Genomic DNA, 19812 nt, shown 5'->3' on the forward strand with positions numbered 1-19812 from the left:
AATGCTGCGTTTACCCACACCCCTAAGCTGTGAGTCTCTCTTGTATATAAAAGTGTCAACTGACCTGATTCTGCCTCTGCTGAGCCTGGTTCTTTGCACGCTGCTAGTCCTTCGCTTTCAGGCAAGCGCTATTCTCGCCTGACATTTGGGACACAGCCCTGCTACCAAGCAGATGGAGTTAGTCTGACTTGGATGAAATGCTCCAAATCCCCACACACCTGAAGTGAACAACTCGCACCACGGACGGGAGGGTTTGACACAATCTGTTACGCTGTTTAAAAACAAGAGAAGTCAGTTGAGGTTTCACCGCAATATTTTATTTGGGAATTTACATATACACAGGATAAAGACTGCAGTCTTGCAGAAGTCTGACTTCTTGCTCACGCTGATGAGTTTAAGCAGTTGTGTTCTACTGAAGATGAGAAAAAGAAATCCGACCCACCCACTTTTTATGCCTAGATTAAAATGGCAAAAGCTAGCCAGGAAAGGGTACCGGAATTACACAGGAACAAAAAAAATATGAAAAAAGTATAAATTAGGATGTCATAGTAATTTTTAAAAGTGTAAGAAAACTTGCAGTGGGCTCTCAGCCCTTGATAAGTTAACTCTCAGTTAGATTGTTAAAAGTTAAATACATCAATACCACATATTAGACAGAAAAGCCACTCTGAAGTGCAAGTTTCACATTCCAAACAGCTTGCCCCCACACTGCGCGAGAATCCTGCTTGCTCACGGGGGGAGGGAGAGGGGTCTTCAAAATGACTTTGGTTCCAATGAGGGTTGGCGAGCCAAGCACAGCAAGGCCTCAGCTCCGGAGAACTCCACTCAAGGGAAGAGGTAGCAAGGCTTGCTTGCCCCTGGGCTTGGGTTAAAATCCAGTTCCTCAGCACCAAACAAGGTTTCCACCCCTCTGCTAACCAAAACCCCGACTAATACTAGAGTTTAAGTGATTCTTAAAAGGCCTGACATTACAGGCAGTATTAAGTACAGATCTCCCAAGTTCCTCAGTCACACCGCTGCTAAGATACCCAGCAGGACATTAAGTGCTACCCAGAAGCATTAGTGGAGGTTTGTGCAAGGAGGGGGTCCACCCCAGAAGTGTGCATTGACTGTGCTAAATACAGGGGAGCTCATGTTCTGGTCACTGAGGTTTCACCGTGTCTGACAGTGAAAAGGCAGAGATGGGTCTCAGTTATGGAAAGAGGTTCAGGCTGGGCAGCCAGCCAGAAAGAAAAACCCTGAATGTCTCATGGTGCAGTTTTGAAGAACAGAAGAGAAGGCAAAAACGGTCACAACGCAAGGGATCATTTCCACATCTGAGTGCTGAGGGACTGATTGCTTCCCTGGGCACCTCCTCCACCCATTGACTGTCCATATCCCACCATGCCATTAGCTCCATAGAAGTTCATCCCAGCCATCTGCTGGGTCATCTGCAAAGGGGAGAGGAGAGAAGTCAAGGCTATGTCAAGGAGACTGTCAGCCCAAAGCAAAGGTAAACTTTGACTCCCCAGTGTATTACAAGCTTAAGCAAGTTCTTCGAAAGAGTTATGGTGGAGAGAAGTCACTGGCTTCTCAGGCATATGCCTGCCTAGCAAGCTGAGGAAGTTCTCATTTTAGGTGCTGTTGCTCTGATTTTTGTTCTCCACCAAGCACCGAGAGCTCTGAACAACTTACTCCTTTGTGATCCCTCCGTTTGCCTGCGGTATCAGCAGACCTCACCCAACGCCAGGAGCCAGGCTATCAAAGCACTGGAGCCTTCACTTAACAGGCAAGGTTTAACTGCACGTGCCTCCCCTGCCCTCCGTCCTCCCTGAGGTCGGCAGCAGATCACACCTCACCTGAGCAATGTTCCACTGAAGCTGCTGTGCTGGCTGCACACCATAGACGGGCTGGGGAACTGCTGCCATGCCAGCTACGTAGCCAGCCTGCTGTGCAGCCATCATCCCGTTGGGGACACCAATGACAGCTGCCTGCACGTTACCCACATATCCAGCTGGTATGGCCATGGGCGTCACCATCCCTGCAGCTCCAGGCTGGGCCATCATTCCCACCGATGGGGCCATCATGCCTCCCATCATGCTGCTGGAGGGGGCTACTCCTGGAAAGCTGGTATAGGCTGCTGCAGGATACGCCATCTGAGCTGGGGCCATGAACATTGCTCCTAGAAAAAGGCAGAGAAGCGATGAAGGGAAGAACTACCGTGTTCGTTGCCAGGGGCTGAAATGCCAACCTTCAGAGACTATCACAACACTCACTTGGCCACGACATCCAGACTGAGCTGCTCATTATGCTACTCGCCAGTTCTCAAGAAGGACCACCTACATTCCCACATCTTTGCTTGTCAGCTGTCAGGACACCCCACCCACTCTGAATTAGTGTACTGCCGTTCAACAGCTCTATTCTGAGATCTGTTACCTTGCGCAGGCAGCTGAGGTGTTTGAGAGCCGTACAAGGAAAGGATAGTGTCTTTCGAGAGCTGCTTCTTCCCAACTTCCTCCCCTTTGCTGCCCGGCTCAGGAAAGAGATTCAGATTTTCGGGAACAGAACCAGCACTTCCAGATGTTGGCATGGAGCCAGTGACCTGCGACAGAGACAGCACAAGTGCAACAGCTGCATTCAGCACTAGGGGAAGACACACATCATCTCATCTGAGCATCTAACGAGGCTTTGTTGAGCGCTGATGTTCCCTACTTACCTTCCTGGAGTCAGAGCTTGATCCTACCGATGCGAAAAGATCAAGATCCTTCTCTAAGCTGCTAGGCCTGCCATTTGTAACTGTGGTTGTCACAGGAGCATCTGGGAGAGACAAAGCTGTGTGAAGATCCATCACAGATGGCCTCAGGCTGAGGGGCAGCCTCCTTGCCGATTAAGCAGTTTGCACATATGCCACTCAACCCAGGGACTTGACCTGTAACCTACTTTAGCCAACGCATATTGCCAGCTCTTGGCTTGTCCTTCTGGTGCCGAGAAGGAACTGGCTCAGGACCAAGGCAGTGCTCTGCACCATGTCTGTCCTATTAACCTCAGAGCAGCCAGGAGCCACACGGTGTCTAGAGACTGCCATAGCTGCTCCTGTCACACTACAGGCGCAACCGCTGCACCAGCGTAAAGGAAAACATAAGGAAAGCTGTTTCTGCCGCAGCGCTGAGCGCCGTGCTTTGGTTGCACTGGAGTAGCTTATGCAAACTTTAGTATTCCTACTGGCTACTTTCACCTGACAAAAATAAGTAGTAAAAGCTCACCAAATGCACAGGATCAAAGATGGTGTATAGTCATTGTAACGAGTGCAGTAAGGCTGGAACGGCTCTTACCGAGTCCTAGCAAGTCCATTACTGGCTCAGTGGATTTAGGAGAACTTTTTCTAGACTGCTGCGTTTCTTCTTTCTTTTGAGGCTAGGGGAAAAAGAACACCAGAAGTCTTGTTCAAATGTTGGTTTAACGCTGGTACTTAAGAGGCTTTAATGAGAGATTAACCCCTAAAATGCTTTTTTTTCCAGTGGGCATAAGTGCTTCCAAGGTGAACAGAATTTCAGAGTGAGTACTACATCATTGTTTGATTGTTCCATTATGTTGGAACCCACTGCCAAATTTAAGCATGCTTTAAACCAGGAAAAAACTAACTGCTGAAGCTGGAAAGCTAAGCAGGGAATAGCAGGATTTCAATCTGCTCTGCTTAGTATCTGGTTGAGCAGTAGAAAACAAGCTACCACCATTAGTGTGACTCAGTGCACCCTCTGCTATGACTGAGGCCAGAAAAAATGCTTCCATATCAAGCCGCATCACCTCTGTTCTGCTTGAGGGAAGTTTTTACAATTGATCCATGACCATGCCTTTTGGTCTTACCATTTTCACCTTCTCAAAGATGATAGGTTCCAGTTTTCTTTCCGATACTGGCTCATTACTCCTTTTCCATTTGTCATCCTTTTCTTTCTGTAAGGAGAAAGCCACTGACATGAGGGTCAGAACTCATGGCATCATACCAAGAGAAAGTTCATACAGAGCTTTACATGATGCTGATACTATTCCAAAAAGCCCCACGATACAGCTAAAGACCTATGTTTGAAGCTAGTCCTGCTTTGAGCGAGGAGCTGGACAAGATGGCCTTCAAAGGTCCCCTCCAATTTAAATTCTTTCTACAGAATGACGGAATGCAATCAGCCTTGGAGAAGGGATTAGTCACTAATACAGGAAACATTTAAACTGCCTATTTTCATAGAGTCACTGCTTACTCATAAGACAGACATATATCTTAACATGTATTCAAGCTTCTGTAGAGGCAATTAGAAACTCACCCTAAATGCAGCGATGTCAATGCTTCGGTCCATGTATTTCTTCTTTTCATATTTATCCCGAATGAAGCTCTCCACAGCTCTGCAAGCAGCTTGTTAAAGACAAATGATTCAAGAATAGAAGACTTACGTAGTATTATTTGACATGTGGATACAAGGTACAGGCTGAAACTAATGACTGTTTAGAGAGCCTTTCCAGCAGTAACTTTCTTAAAATAATTTAGTGTTGGATCCAACTACTTTAGCTACTCAATTTTTGCCCTTGGGTTATTCCAAGCATGACAGTGTTAAAAGGTACATAAACCAGGGCTTAAATTCCTAGTGTATTTTCTTCACTGATGTATATTTGCTGCAGCCATCACTTAGGAGCGTACATGTGATTTGTGCTAATGACAGTGGTCAGAGACCACTTAAGCCACCAGCTTAAGACAAAAATGATGGCAGAGAAGGGCTCCCGCATTTCTTTAGGTTCACATCACTATACCCCTGTTGCACTGGGCATCTAGAAACCTTCCCGTAAGGTGAAGGTTACAGCTTAATTTTCCAGAAGTGTTAAACCTTTCTATCTGCCTCCACTGAGAATTTTAAGCACTCAGCACTTTTGAAAGTCAACACCCCTATTTGCCACAGACCCTAACGTGCACCTCATGCAATAGCTTCAGGCTGTAACACTCGTGTTCCAGTTCTCCACCCTCACGGCTCGGAAGCGATCCTTTTAGCTCTCTCCTGCTTTGTTCTGTAAGCAAGCGGCCTGCGGGTGAGGCGACACTCGGAGGGTGCCTAGCTACAAACTCATTCTCACAGCTGATGCCCAGGCACATGAAGTTAAGCCTCCTGTGCAAGGAGTGCAGCTACTACGCAATAAGATGAAAAGACTCCATGTTTCCTCAGCAGCAAAGGAAGAAAGGATGCTGATCTGTCTGAGGTCGCCTGAAGTTCTCTGGCAGGTAGGCTTCATAAAGACGATTTGCTTTTCCATTTCCCATCTCTTGCATGCACTGCAATTCAAAAGAACTCTTGAACAGTTTGATTCCCAGACATTAAAGCTCTTACACATACCAGCATGCCAGGCTACAAGCAAGAGTCTATCTGTGTTAACTAGAAGGCACACGTAGACCTCTGAAGTGTGCTCTGCACCTGAAAGCCACTCCTCAAACTTTTGGTGCGAGCCCACTAGCTGGGAATCCCCAATGCAGTTGCTATGGATCCCCCCTTGTACAATTCACTAATCCTAAGCACCATAGCACAATATTTATTCAAAGACAAGATAAATCTCACACTAGCAACCTCGTGTCACTCTGGAAGTCCAGGATTTGTTTTCTGGAGCCCGCAGGGAGAAGCGGCAGGCAGCAGCTCCAGCCAACGGCAGCCTCTGGCAGTTTTACAGGAACTCGCAGTGTTTGCCTTTACCCTCTGATGTTTGCTAGGCCTGAAATCATGACATTTTCCCTCCCAGTCTAACCTTGCTTGATATCTTCTTCCTGCCTCACGTTCCACACCCCTGGCCTACTCAGACTTTGTTTAATTCCAAGCTTACCAAGCCCCACCAGCAGAACGCCGCCGTGCACGTTTCGCATTACCTGTATCTGTTCTTGTGTCCACTGGTCAAGATTGACAGATTTTACCCTGGATATATGAACTCCTAGGTTCCTGTGGATCCCAGCACAACGAATACAGATGAATACACCAATATTCCAGGATGCCCATCGTGGCCCTGCAAAGAGACACAATCATTTCACTCCATCACATCAACCTGCGGTTGCCTTGAGCAACTGAGAAACTGAACCAAGTGAACTGGGGCTGAGGCATTTTCATCCAGATTAAAAACTAGCATTAGACATCAGCAGAATATTTAAAGGTCGTCTCCTAATTATTTTACTTAGAGCTTGTATTTTATTGCCTCCGTCTTCCATTTTGAGGGCTCTACACAAGACAAACACAACTCAAAAAAGGAGTAGGGAAGAAAACGGGCATTCAGATCACTCAAGACACTACAAGACTAATTTCCTCTTAAACTGATGTAACAGCCATGTCAATGGAAGTCTGTGTTCCTGCTTTAGCAGGACAGAATCTTTCTTGGATAGCCTTATTGCAGTAAAATCAGCTCCAGAATATTCACTACTGCTCTAGGAAAAGCAGCATAAAATACTCAGCATTTGGCACATGGAGCGCATCATCAACTCTTCTGTTAGCCTTACGCAGGAAGATACAGCTGAGTAAGGGAGGCAGCTCAGAGCCCAGCACTCTGGCTACCAGGGCAGAACCCCAGCTTGCGATCCTGGCAGAAGAGGGATTAACAGTTCACTCCGCAGTTTCTACAGCTCTAATCAGATTCACGGTTTGCATGCGGCTTTCAGACAGGCAGGAGAGCTCCAAGGTCTAGAAGGGAGATCATGCCAGGGAAAAAAAACCCACAAGGGAAAGATTAACAAGCTTAGTTTTACTCACTGCAAACAGTTCTCTGAAGGAAACCTGGCCATGCGTTACCCAGGGGACAGCAGAGGTCCACAGGCACTCCCACCACTTGCAGCCCCCCTCCCAGCCAGGGCCAACAGACCCCAGCCTCTGAAACCCTCAGTCCTGCCGAAGGCCAGCTTCAGAAGCAGTTCTCTGCAGTGCAAGACAGGCAGGTTTTAAAACTCAAGTCACCTGGCTAGAGCTGGTAGCCAGCTGCAGAGTTAACGTGGCCAGCTTCCACCACGGGTTGGATATCACTGTCTGCAGGTAACTGGCCAAACAGCCGCAGCAAAGCCACATCCTGAATAAGGGACCCGATAAACTGTACCAGCCCTTTTCACAGGCATTACAGGCATTATTGCAGATGAAGAGTTATTCTGCCTTTCCTTGCCATAGCTAAAATAGCAAGCCTCAAAGCTAATGAGACTGAGGTGGGAGGGGGAAGAGAGGGAAAGTGTAATTGCAAAGCCCTAAAAAAGCAGCGCTGTATTTGACTCTCCTGGATACGCTAGATTGCTGTTAACAGTTTAATTCCTATTTGCTGGGAAAGCCCAGAGTATCCTGAGGGATCTGGTGCTGCTAATGCAATCAGTGGCTCATGGTCCTTTCCAGGGCAAAGGCATGCAGCCTCTAGCTTACCTCCAGTATCTATTCCAGCTAATTCATGTTATGATTTTTAATAAGTCTTTATTAAGTCTTCTGGCCTGTAGTGCCATTGCTTTCTGCTTTTTCACTAGAAAAATGGCCCTTGAGAATGATACTGATTTAATGAAGCTGATCAAAGTCACTTCCCAGCTGAGGAACAGCTCTTTGTGAAGACCTTAACAGAAGCATACTCTTGCCTCTACCTCAGTTCCTTTATTATACCTACCAAAATCTAGGACTGAATGCAAAGCAGGGGCCCATTCTTTTACCAGCACCTAAGTATGCCAGTCACAAAGTGCAGCATGGGAGTAAAAGGCTTGTTCAGCGTTATGCCTGTTGCACACCAAGGTGAAGCCAGGAACTCTGTTTGATTTATTTGTGGAGTCCTCTCCCAGATACACCCTGAAGGCTATAACGTGAGACTGCTGGCAGGATTAAGAATGAGATTCAAGGTTAGATTTAAACTCTAGATATATTTAGCCTTGATAGGACTAAAAGGATTAATAGTCAGCTAGATACTACATCTGGGCTGTAATAATCAGCTCTGGTGTGTCACGTGTGCTCAAGCCACTGCAACCTCCTACCCTGCGATGCCACATGCAGGAATGACTCAGTGGTATAGTCTGTTACACCCATCCTGCTTTAGGGTTACTTCATGTGTGATGCAGGATCTGAAACAGCAAGGGCTGAGCAGAGAACAACAGCTGACCGTTGCTGCAACACCCAGATCCCAGCTCTGGAAGACCCCAGGACTGACTGATGCCAGTGAATGTTTTAAAAGGCTTTCAAAACTCCTCGTAGCAGCTAGGATTTGGTTTGGTGATAGACACATTATACAGCCAAGGGTAGCTCTCTTCACTGATGCTTATTCCAGCCAGGGTTTGGGTGTACTCGCAGTGCCAATAAATGCCATGTGGCTTCAGGTCTACAGAAAAAATGCCAGAAGTCTGGGGGTGTGGGGTCATTTTTGTCCAGAGCCAGGAGGAAGATGGTGATCCCAGAAGTTCAGCACTCTGCTCTCGGGCATGGTGGTGACTCTAGAGACACACAGCAGGATATTTTGATGGTTCCCCAAAACGCTGCCTGAAGTCTGTAGCTAGCCCCACAGTTCCACGAGGCACATGAATTTGAACTCTAGATCTAGATCGAACTCTGGAACCCCAGCTTTTGGATATAACTAGTAATTTCTTCAGTCTAGTTACACAGCCCTGTATTCTATCAACACTATGATAAAGAAAGAGGAACAAGATATGGCTACACCCCTTGAGCATGAAAAGCTACTTTAAGATAACCAGCTGCACAGAGAACCGCTTGCCTCGACAGCAGTGAAGGGCTGACACAGCAAGGCGCAATACAACAGGGAAAAGAGCTGCTGCTCGAATAATCAGCGCCGAGCAGAACAGCAACCTGTCGGCCGCAGTGTGGGGCAAATGAAATTTGTCCAGCCGAATCAAACTCCAGGTAACTTCATGCTCATTTAAATGATCATTTGGTGCCTTGGGCAGCGAGGAACGTTACAGGGTTTCTTTTGCTGAAAGCACGGGTATCCTAAGCAAGAGAGCCCACCCTAACCAGGCTGCCACCAAGGAAGCAGTGGGCCAAAGCCCAGGTGTCCAGGGTGGGTTGGGGCTGATGCACCAACCCAAACACACTCTTACTAGACCTTCAGCTTTGCTCATATCTAATGTCCCCAAACATCAAGCTAAAATAACATTTTTGCTATTTCATTTCTTAGTTTTGTGGGGAAGGGGGGATGGGGTTTGATGCAAACGAGCCTCCCACTTCCCTCTTCTGAGGTCACGACGAAGGCGCTCGCACTAGATATCACACGAGTAAGCGCCCAGTAAAGGTCTTGCTGGGAAAAACTTTGTACAGTATTTTCCCCCAGCTGTACATGCCATTTTCAAGGTAACTGCCTTGTAGAAAGCCCCAGGTGGTATTTACAGATGCGAGCTCGGTCACACATTGCAGAGTTTAACTTCCCCAAAACTAAACCGAGCTGAAGACTGTACAGAAGCTACAGCGACCGAGCACTAACAGAAGAGGCAAAACGCCTTAGAAGAAGTTAAGGGTGTAATTTTTTCAGAGAAAAATGTTTTCATATCGGTAAGTTGCTTTAGATAAAACACCTAGCAGCGTTTATCAGCGTTGCAGGAGCTGCCGTGGAGCCCTATCTTCCCTTGCTGCCTTTGTGCACACCCCGACACTCGCCGCTAATTGCTCGCACGAGGGCAAGGCATGCCACAGGGAGCACTTTACCCTCTGGGTTCAGTGACTCATGCAAACTTATATGCAAAAGGTTTTAGGACAAGGCAAACATTTAGCTTATTAAACCACTAGAAAGAAACATTTAAAAAATAGGTCCTCGCATGAATACTCTTGCTAATGTCAAAAATAGCTCCCTTGAGGCTGGCATCCTCGTAGCCACCAGCTTTAGAGCTTAAGGCCTAAATGAAAACTCACTTCCCATACGCAAAATTGGGAGTTTGCTGCAATGACGACCAGTATCAGACATGCAAGCCTGATGCTGCAGTCACTTTTGTGTCGGTATTATGGCTAATTTTAACATCCACAGTGAGCAAGTTACTTGGCACCAACTGGAGTGGGGATAGCTTGTTCTGTTCTGATTAAGCATCTCACACCCCTGTTCATCACCTCATATATGCACAAATCCCCTCTGGAGAACAGCAACCGTTTGCAGGTGCACAAGGGAGTAAAGAAAATGGCGGGTTTGAGTAAGAATGGGATGCTAATCAAAACAGATTTAGGAGCCCAGCCATACACTCAGTTCTGGCACAATACTAAGGCTAGCTCAGACCACCTTGGGATTTATTCCTAGCCTGGAAGTGGTCACAGGAAGATCACGAGCTTAAAAGCATCTACTGCTCAGTCAGTTTTCATTTTAGAAAGTTGGACTGAATACTCGAGTGTATTCCTAAGCAAGGACGCACCACCATCCAGCAGAGACTAGAAAGCCATGTGCGAGAAACTCAGCTGCCCAGTCACTGCTTCCATGAGACAGTTTCACAGCCTGTTTTACATCCCAGCCTGTCAAAATAAACACCGCATACCAAGCTGGTCATACCAGCTTAAGTTAGCATCTAAGCTGGAATCATTAATGCCTACAAGGACTGTTGGAATGATCTGCCCTTAGTGAAAAGGCTCCCGATTCCCTTTAAAACCCCAGCACAACCAGGCTAGTCCACTTCACACCATGTCTTAGTCACTCGCTGAAAGTTCACACCCTTGAGTGTTTTTAATCAAGGAATCCCAAGGGGGTTCACTCCTCACCCTGTATTCAGGCATTACATTTTGGCTCAAGCTACTCATGCAAGTTTCTTTGGTAATAACCCTCCAGAAGGCATTTAAAAATAAAACAGAAGTTGGCTGCAAAGCCACTGCTCTTTCGAGAGGGGGGTCAGGAAAAAATAGATGCTTTCATAGGCAGGAAGGAGAGAGCATCGCTATTCAAAGCCTAATGAAATATTCTTAGTGCAAACAACTGTTTGACTCGCAGGCTCCCTGCCTGCAAGCACTCCAGCAAAAGCCCAGCTGTAAGAGGGAGATGTGCCTGCTCAGCCCACTGGTCCCAGCTAACACCGCTACACATGCTGGGCTACGGCATCGTACAACCGTCCCCTCTTAGCGCTCACAGGGGATATGGATGTGGGAAATTCTCCTTGGAGTGGGACAATCCCTCCGAGATGACATTCACGTCCTCTCATACGAGCCTTCACCAGTACTTGGAAATTTCTCATCAAGCCAAAGTTGAGAAGCCCTACTTTTTGCAGAGCCAAATGAGGAAATAGCCAAGTATCCAAGAGCTTCCTCTGACTTGTGGTTTCCTTATTCTGGAAAGAGATTGCCTAATGACTTACTGAAATTCATTCCACTCATAGAAAAGCTATGACAAAGGCTGTCTTACAAAACAACTTCCTCTGCTCTTTCCCGTGGATGTCTGTTTTACAGTCAAGTGTTCAAGTTAGTGTGGGGAAACAAGGTAAACTCTCCCAGTGAGTAAGAAGTACAGTTAAACACAACTTCAAGACCTCTAAATTATGCTATTTAGTTATTAACGCAGGCTAGTTACCTACTGGCCCAAGCATGCATTCTGGTACAGGACTCAATTGTGAAGCACTAACACGTACGCTCAGATTTAGTCCCAGCCTAAGCTATTTGTGTAGTTTTCAGGAAGCCATTGGAATCCTGTGAAACAGGGATGCTAAGGCCAGAAAGCCCTGGAGCCAGGGAGTTTCATAAGCATATATGCCTAGTTAAGTAGTTTAGTGGTTAAAAAACTCAACTTTATGCCATCCTTTGAAAGAGGAAAGGGCTGGTTTCAGGACTTTTCTTCACCTTTTTTTCCCCCCAGAAGATTGCTGCAGTAATTATAGGCTTTAACCACTCTTTGCGGGAAAAGGAAGAGCCAGAGGCATCTATGGGGGTTGAGAAGATTTCTTCCAACAACAGATTGGAGCTTTGCCTTAAAAGCTTCTTGGCTGTATTAGCAGCAATCAGTATACTCTCTCCCTCCCCAAACCATGATGTTTGCTACAGGTTGCTACAGACCAAGCTGATCGGTGCTCGCTCCGTCTCCTCAGGAATGGGCTTTGAATCTCCTACAGTTTACCAGAAACACGTAACATCTGAGTGCCTGGTGACCTTGAAGGCAGCTACGCTGCTGCATTTGATCTAACTTTGAGTAGCTGAAAGCTTGCAGAAGCAGCCTTCAATCCACATCTTATCGTTGTTAGCATCTTGTTCTTTGAAGAAGTGCTGTGATGGTACAGACGCAGATGGAGCGAGGTAGAGGAAATTAAAATAGATGCTGTGAACAGCAGGGTGGGCCCTTCCTGCTGTTTAAGAAAGTGATGTTTATTACTTCAGTAAATAAACTGTGAAAGTGATAATTTCCAGCAGATGCTATAATAAGAATCTATGCAAGAGGACCAGTTAACATTACCAGTACTGATAACCACAATCCTTAAAAAATATAAAAATCAGCCACGTTCCATGATCCACATATTTCCTGTGGAAGTCAGCATAGTAAGAGTCCCAACAAATACATGGTCAAGATCAGAGATCAGGATTTCATAGTGTTCCAGAGACTAGATAACAGATGTCCAATCACTAGGTTTTAGCCAAAACTACACACAAATCAGTCCTAGAAATGCAGATTTCAAAGCCTGAATTTCCATAAAATGGAAAAAACCCCAAACCTAGGTAATAAGTAAACCCCATCCCTGTGCCCAAATTCAGATATAACCAGAGCAGCAGGAGGGAAACTCACACTATCACTACTATTTTACACCATCAAAACTAAACTTAGAACTAACTTCTCCACCATCAAATCCCTTACAAGGCATCTGCTCGCGCAGCTTTAACTCTTCACTGCATTTTGAAAACGTTTAGACCCTCTCTTCCAGTCTCATTGACTTTTGGAGATATGTAGAAGTTACTAATGCCTTAGAACTGCTCCTAACAGAGGAAGGAGCCTCTGTTCTTGGGCTGCTTTTTGCTTAATTGAGAATCTCTTCAGTACTTAGAGCTCAGCATGAACTATTTTTCACAAAGTTACCAAGAACTACGTGACATTCGCAAGGAAAGGGCATAACCTGGCCAGTAAGGAATGGCAAGTTTTGCCAAAAATAGAGGTAAGCAGTTTAACAAGGCACTGAAGGTCCGATCGTAGCAGAGGTAAATCCAGCTTCGCAGTCAGAGGAAGCTTTGCTCTAAGACAGTTTCTCTTAAAAGCTCAAACTTTCTCTGTCCTAGATTTCCTGGGACACATGAAGTAATCACTGTTCTGGATCAACCTGAAGGAGACCAAAGCTATTCTCGACTCTCTAGTTGGTTTTGATAACCTACTTGCATTTTGAGAGATGAATTACCTTTAACTTGCAGAGGCTGGCACACAGGTTCCTAAGCATGCTTGACACCTTATGTAATTCATCTGGCAGTTACTATAGGAACAAACTTTCAGAAAGTTGCAGCTCTGCTCCGAGAATCAGGTGCCATTGTTGGGCCCCTAATTCACACCGCCTGCCATACGGCCACTCACCACACGAGCTCTCCATTCCACAGGTGGGTCCATATAGCTGGTACAGAAGAACAACGGTATTACAGCTGACATGGTTTGCCTGCTGCTTGGAGGATTATCTTTGTTATCTATTTCTGGCAGATATAGACACATGCATCCCTGTATGTGACTCAGAGCTCTGCATCTCTTTTCTTAAAGGGTATCTTCCTACAACTCTAAGCACAAATCAATTCCAGGATAAGTCCCCACTGGAAAAGCTGATGCTTTTTTCCTCGCTTTGTGGCTTGAATGGGAAGTTATAACTTCAAGCAGGTGAACGTAGGGTCAGGCTCACAGCTAGACAGAGCAGTGCTCCCTCCCAGAGTCTGACACCACTGCAGCACAGACTTCTCAGATGAAGATCACTAAGGGATAAAGCCAGTCTCACAGACAAAGTTTATTTCTGAACATTTGCACTCACTTGAAATTAATACTGCTGCATGCACAAGACCATTCCTTTCAGACCTGACCCGAGAAGAGCAGAACAGTTCAAAAGCAGAAGAGAAAACATGGTGCTCATTCAGATAACTGCAGAATATCATGACTGCAGCTAAGAATTAAAATGAGTATACAAGCACGTATGCATCCCCTCTGGCAAGCTTCCATTACATAAGACTGAGCTTTCTGCTAATACAAGATTTTTATATGGCAAGCTGAGAAGCTTTAGTCTTACCGCTTTGGTTTTTGAAGCCCATGCAGGCAAACAGTATGCATCACTACCCACTGCTCAGTTTTCCCATAACGATCATTTCTTCACATGCAGTTGTTCTAGGCAGTTATTTAAAGAGTTACTCTTCATATTGCCTCTACTGAAAAGGAAATTCAGCTGCGATTCAATAGACTGGTGGAGGAGTTGAGTCACAACAGATTTTCGTTGAATATTAGCAACATGTTTTATATTAATACAGTTTGGCTGGACTAAACCAACTGTAATAAGCTAGCTCCCCCATTCCACTGGAAGTCATCCTTCCTTAGCTGCACCTACTCTAGCTCCAGGCTTTTCATCCTGCTCTTCCTCCTTCCCATCCAATATTTAACCACCTCTTAACTGGTATTTCCAAAGTTCTACCCCTCTTTCAGAAAAGACTGCTTGAAGACTTAGATCTGGGTTTGTGTTGTGTTTGGCAACAAATAGTTTCCCATCTAACCACTAAAGTTAAAAGAAGGGGTTGATTTCGGCATGGAACCCACAGTGCTCACAAGACACAAGGGACGAAGGGAAGAGTCAGACAAACCAGGAGGAGCACAGGGCCACCTTAACTGATGGACAGATACAGCAGTCCTCACTGGTGCTCCCTGGGGAGGAACCTGCCGTTCCGACGTCAACGAAACCGGATCCAAGGAGCCTGTTGGATAGATAGGACTGGAGGAGCAGGAGGGAAGAGTTTGGGAAAAGGAGAGAATCAAACAGGATTAGCTGTATGTTACACAATTCAGCACAGAGCTTTAGCGTCAGAAATACAGAGAACATAAGTGTTACTCAACACAAGACATTTTTCCATTTACTGAAGACATCTGAACGCTTTTAGGTCAAGTCTAACTTGCACAGATTACACCATGTCCCTCCATCTATGTTGCAACTTCAGCCTCCAGACTCACTCTGGTGTTCAGCAGCGTATCTTCTGACAGATGCTCGCTAAGTCAGACAGCCTGACAGCCACACTATCTTACACACACACAAAACCACAACAGCAACACAACTGCCCTCAGAAGGCCCTTTGCCACGAGAAATGCACTGGTAGAAGAGATCCCACTCTCATTCATCAACAGTTTCTCTTTTAAGTTGTTTTGTTCAAGTGATTCGTACAGCAAAGGCTTTCAAAACGAGGATTATGATAATTCATCGCTCCAGCTTTTAGTGAAGACAGCCACTCTATCACCTTAGCCATGCTGGGCAGCCCCGAGGGGAGGGCTGCATCACTGCAGGACTCCACACTGGATAATTGCTTTTGGTCATTAATATTAGTATTATGATAGCATTCAGAGCTGCATGGGGAAGCCACCGAGACAAGGAACCTTTGACAGCACTTGCAAGGGGAAATCTGCTCTTCTGTTTGTGCCTAACATGGCTAGATCATGTCCTGAAAGGCTGCCACTGAGCTCCCGAGCCCTGTTTTGATCAGGTAATGAAGACCCCATCTCATATATACAAAAGTTCCATGCCTAAGCTCCACTGCCAGAAAGCAGTCCAGCCAGACACTGCCTCGGCACAGGATGTACTACTTACTCCCTATCCACCTGCTTTTCATCAGATCACCCTGTTTACCCACAGTTACTTTGAACAGAAAGGTTGCAATGCAAAGAGGAAGAAGCAGGCGAGAGATCTCGCCCCACCTTCCTTCAAAACAAGAGCCTCTAACCACTCGTGTTTATTGTTGCAGAAGCAAAAACCACCCCGAGGTTTCTTTCCCAGTTTCCTTGTCCTTCTTTCCCCTACAACAACTTAGACCCAGGACATTAATAGCTGTCTAGGGAAGCCATCGGGCTCACACTTCTGCAGTTCTCCCTTCAGACTCATCTGCATAGCTCTTACAGAAAAGTTATGCAGAGAAAGCACATGAAGCCATCACTGTCTCCAACAGCTCTTCAGAAGAAACACCTTGGGAAGAGTGGTGTGCTCCACGGAAGCTACCGGAACCCCAAACATGAGGGAGAAGAGTATACTGAAGAAACTAGTTTTCCCTCCTTATCACACTTGGGGATGCAAGTTGGACTAGGAATCACTTGTATGCACCGCCTGATGGAAAGCAAGTAAAAACAAGAACACAGACGATGACCTTCTCTCTAAGCAATCGCTTCGATGAGGGCAGATGAGATGGAAGATACCCAACTGTTCACCAACATGTCTGCTACACTGGTCCCAAGCAGTGGCCAGCATCAGAGAGCAGATGTTCCTGAAAACTAGACTTTTACCCTAACACTGAGAATTTCTGTAGAGCGTGAAATCAAGTGGGTACGTACTAGCACCGCAGCTCACACTAACAGGTACTCCAATCTCATTTAGTTCTGTATATAGAAGTGGAAAAAATACAGTACTGAAACCCAGCAAGTAGCTAGGTCTTTGGGAACAGGCATAATGGAAGTGTGGGTGGCATCTGAACAGTCGCTGCCTGTGTGTCATGCTAGCTTTGAAACACTCGGATCGAGCGGCAAGCCACTACAAAATTCAGGAACTTCAGCATAAAAACAGATAGTCAAAAGCCAGTGTTTTATTGTAGAAGTGTCTCGATAGGTGCTGTATAAGCTGCCAGGTTCTTACTCTGCCTTCAGTTTTGTTGAAACTCATGTAAAAATCCTTATGGTGTTGAATGTGAGCTGACAAAGGAGGGAGCTAGTGTAAGAAACACCACCTGCCACCACCAGCCCACGGTTGGTGGCCAGATTTCAGCCGTGACCTTGGCAAACTACAGTTCTCAAAACTGAACACAAGTACATTCTTCATGTACCTCAAAACTAGCGTAACCAGACTTGCAATCAGGTAAAAATCGAGCAACAATCAGCTGTACAGAGGAGCAGCTATTCTTCCAGGTAGCACTGGAAATGTTGAGGGAAGCCATCTGGAGCCAGCAAACACCACGTGGCCCCTCATTAGTGCAGACTCACACAGAGTTTTAGTTATTAAGAAGCCATATATCAAATAAAATGTGCTTTTTACTCTGCACAAGTATACCTGGTGCTCATTTCCATAGGCAGGGAAGAATGTTGCAGTTACTTCCAGCAGCTGTAAGAACTAACACCAGTCCTTCCTTGCAAGCCAGCACCAGTGCCTCACTGGGAGAAAACCTCACATCAAGCCACAGCAACCAAAATGCGGCCCAATATGAAGCTTTGACTGGTACCAGCTGCCAGCCAGATACCTGGCTGGAGAGCTTACGGCATATACACCCCCTGTGGCCACAGACTCCGTCTGCTGCCCTCAAAAATGAGATCTCACACTTCCGTGAATCTCATTAGTGCAGTGGACAATTATTTTACCCGATGACTCAGTCCAACAGAAGCTACTCCTCAGGACAGATCCAACCCATCTTCCCAAGACACGAGCAGCTTCCAGCTTTAGTGGCAATGCTGAACCGTACCCTTTGACTTTTACACATAATTAACCGGAATACTGCATTTCCAGGATGTACGATGAACAGGAGAAGCTTTATAATCACATCAAAGCAAGTAACCTGGAACTGTGATGAGTATTTGTTTCTATAGCATGTAGATTACTGTCTCATGCCTCAAAAGACAAGCCAGCTATTTTTGCCCGTGGCTCTGGCATTAGGAGCCAAGAGATAAGCAATTTGCAAGTGAGAGGAACATTCTCCTCTCTGCCAACAATACCATGTTCAACCTACATGGTCAGCCAAAGCCAAAACACCTCAAAATAGGCCACCTCCGAGATAAGACAGGTTGTTACGATGAGGTTACTGTGTTTTGGATTTCTTTTGGAGCAGGGCTGAAAACAAACCTTAATAGCACCATTGCTAGTGTTGTTCAGCACTGCTCTCCGCGGTTTTTAGAGGTCAGACTGAGGTGACTAAGTCTCCCACTCACAGATGGGCATAGAAAGACAGCCCCTGCTCCAAGTTCATATATTGCAGCTGTTGGGAAACAAGCCTCAAGTTCAGACCTCCAGATCATTATAACAGCTCATTAAAACAGGATTTTAGGTAGGTATGGCATAACCTTAACCCCTTTGCTGCAGGAAAGCAAAGCATTTCACAGTAGCAAGCTGCAGAAGGGCATCTGCAGCACCATGGAACAAGTAACAGTTGTTTTATTCATTTGTTTTGCCTTCTAGATTTCAGACATTTACATCTCACTTCCTCTCCACTCCTTTATAAGCAAAGTAAGGATCACAACAATACCTTGAGATCAGCAGTAGGTGGAAAGGAAGCAGAGGATGAAATATGAAATTCCTTCGGTGGTACTTGGGCCCAGGGCTAGGTTACAATTCCCTCTTCTCCCTACACACCGCACCTTCAAACGCTGCCCCTACCTGACCCTCTAAGCACGACCGCCGCTCGCGTTACAGCTCTGATTTACAGGATGTTACTCCTCGGTCGGATCGCCCCCCGAAATTACGCAACGCCAGCTTTCCCGGTTCCTCTTAACACCAGGCTTCTCCAGAAGAGCCGTCCCCACACGCGATTACGCGTTTTCAGGCTGACATTTGAGATCAAGCCCCAGCGCAGCCCGAGCCCAGGAGTTTCCATAAGCCGAGCTCGGGCACTCTCCCGCTCGACTCCCTTGCGGCTGCCGGGCGCTGGAGGGCTGCGGGAGCGGGTTCCCCACAGCAGCCCTGCCGGCACCGCCTGCTGCAACGCGGCTGCTGCGACGGCCGGGGAGTGAAACCGCGCTCAAGCCGAATCTGGGGCTTCTCCCCCCCCAAACACTAAGCGTCTGCTCAGCCAAAGGGGAAACCACCCACCGTGTTGGGAGCCCCTGAACCGGCCGAGGCCCGGCCGGGGAGGCTGGAGGACGGAGCCGTCACCCCCCCAAGGCCCAGCCGGGCCGGTGCTCCCAGGGGAGCCGACCCCCCTCCCACCGCTGCAGCGGCCCCCGGGGACAGGGCGCACCGGAGGGTCCCGAGAGCCCACCGCCGGGATAGGAGGGTGGGTATATGCAGCGGGAGGTGGTGAGGGGGCAGCGCCCCGCCACACGCCGGCACCGGGGAGGGGGGTGACAACCGCGCCGACCCGGGCCCACCGGCCCCCGCCGCCCCCTCAGCCGGCGCGGCTCGCGGGGAGGCCGCCGGTACCTTTGGCTTGGCAGTCGGCGCAGTACTTGTTCTCCTCCTCCACCAGCAGGCTGGCCAGCACCGCCTGGTACCGGTCCACGTCGCGGACCGACTTGCCCGTCATGGCGCGGCCGGCGCAGCCCGCCCGCGGGTCACGGCGCCGCCGTCCCAGGCACTAGCCGCTTCCTGCTTCCGGCCGGCGGAATGGGCGGGGCGGTCAGGGGGAGGAGCCAATAGGCGGCGGCGCTTTAACGCCTTTCCTTCCCCCCTCCTCCCCTCCCCGCCGCTCCCCCTCGACGCTGATTCGCTGCCGCGCGGCAGCGCCCGCGGGAGCCAATCGGAGGAGGCGGGGCGGTGGCGGGGGAGGCATGAATGGGCAGGGTCACGTGACGGGTTGAGCTGGGGGCGTGGGATCGCACGGGGGGGGCTGAGAGGGGGCGGGGCGGGGCTGGGGGGGTGCTGGGGTGCGGGCTGGGGGGATCGGGGTGCTGGCTGGGGGATTGGGGGTCTGGGGGTTCTGGAGGTGCTGGCTGAGGGCCTGGTTTGGGACTTGGGGGGCTGGAGGGGCTGGAGATGCTGGGGATTACAGGGGTGCTGGCTGGGGGCTTGGGAGACTG

The 19812-nt window shown here is 47.7% G+C and overlaps 1 protein-coding gene across 1 annotated transcript; it reads right to left on the bottom strand.

Moving 5' to 3' along the window:
* Nucleotides 1-295: 295 nt before the first annotated feature.
* Nucleotides 296-19402, bottom strand: SMAP2 (small ArfGAP2). The gene is made up of 10 exons (XM_075114501.1): nt 19217-19402; nt 5870-6003; nt 5202-5287; nt 4293-4371; nt 3844-3930; nt 3312-3393; nt 2696-2796; nt 2416-2581; nt 1839-2161; nt 296-1430 (listed from the first exon to the last, which is right to left on the bottom strand). The coding sequence occupies exons 1-10, from the start codon at nt 19317-19319 to the stop codon at nt 1305-1307; spliced, it is 1287 nt and encodes a 428-aa protein (XP_074970602.1). The 5' UTR covers nt 19320-19402; the 3' UTR covers nt 296-1304.
* Nucleotides 19403-19812: the final 410 nt, after the last annotated feature.

Source organism: Phalacrocorax aristotelis, chromosome 20 (genome assembly GCF_949628215.1).
Source record: "Phalacrocorax aristotelis chromosome 20, bGulAri2.1, whole genome shotgun sequence".
NCBI lineage: Eukaryota > Metazoa > Chordata > Aves > Suliformes > Phalacrocoracidae > Phalacrocorax > Phalacrocorax aristotelis.

Excerpts from the sequence above, each read along its gene's own strand:
- SMAP2 (XM_075114501.1), bottom strand. The coding sequence starts at position 19,319 with ATGACGGGCAAGTCGGTCCGCGACGTGGACCGGTACCAGGCGGTGCTG. Across the intron at positions 5,288-5,869 it reads GGACACAAGAACAGATACAG|TGCATGCAAGAGATGGGAAA; the intron begins GTAATGCGAAAC and ends TTTGAATTGCAG. Across the intron at positions 2,797-3,311 it reads AATGGACTTGCTAGGACTCG|ATGCTCCTGTGACAACCACA; the intron begins GTAAGAGCCGTT and ends TGTCTCTCCCAG.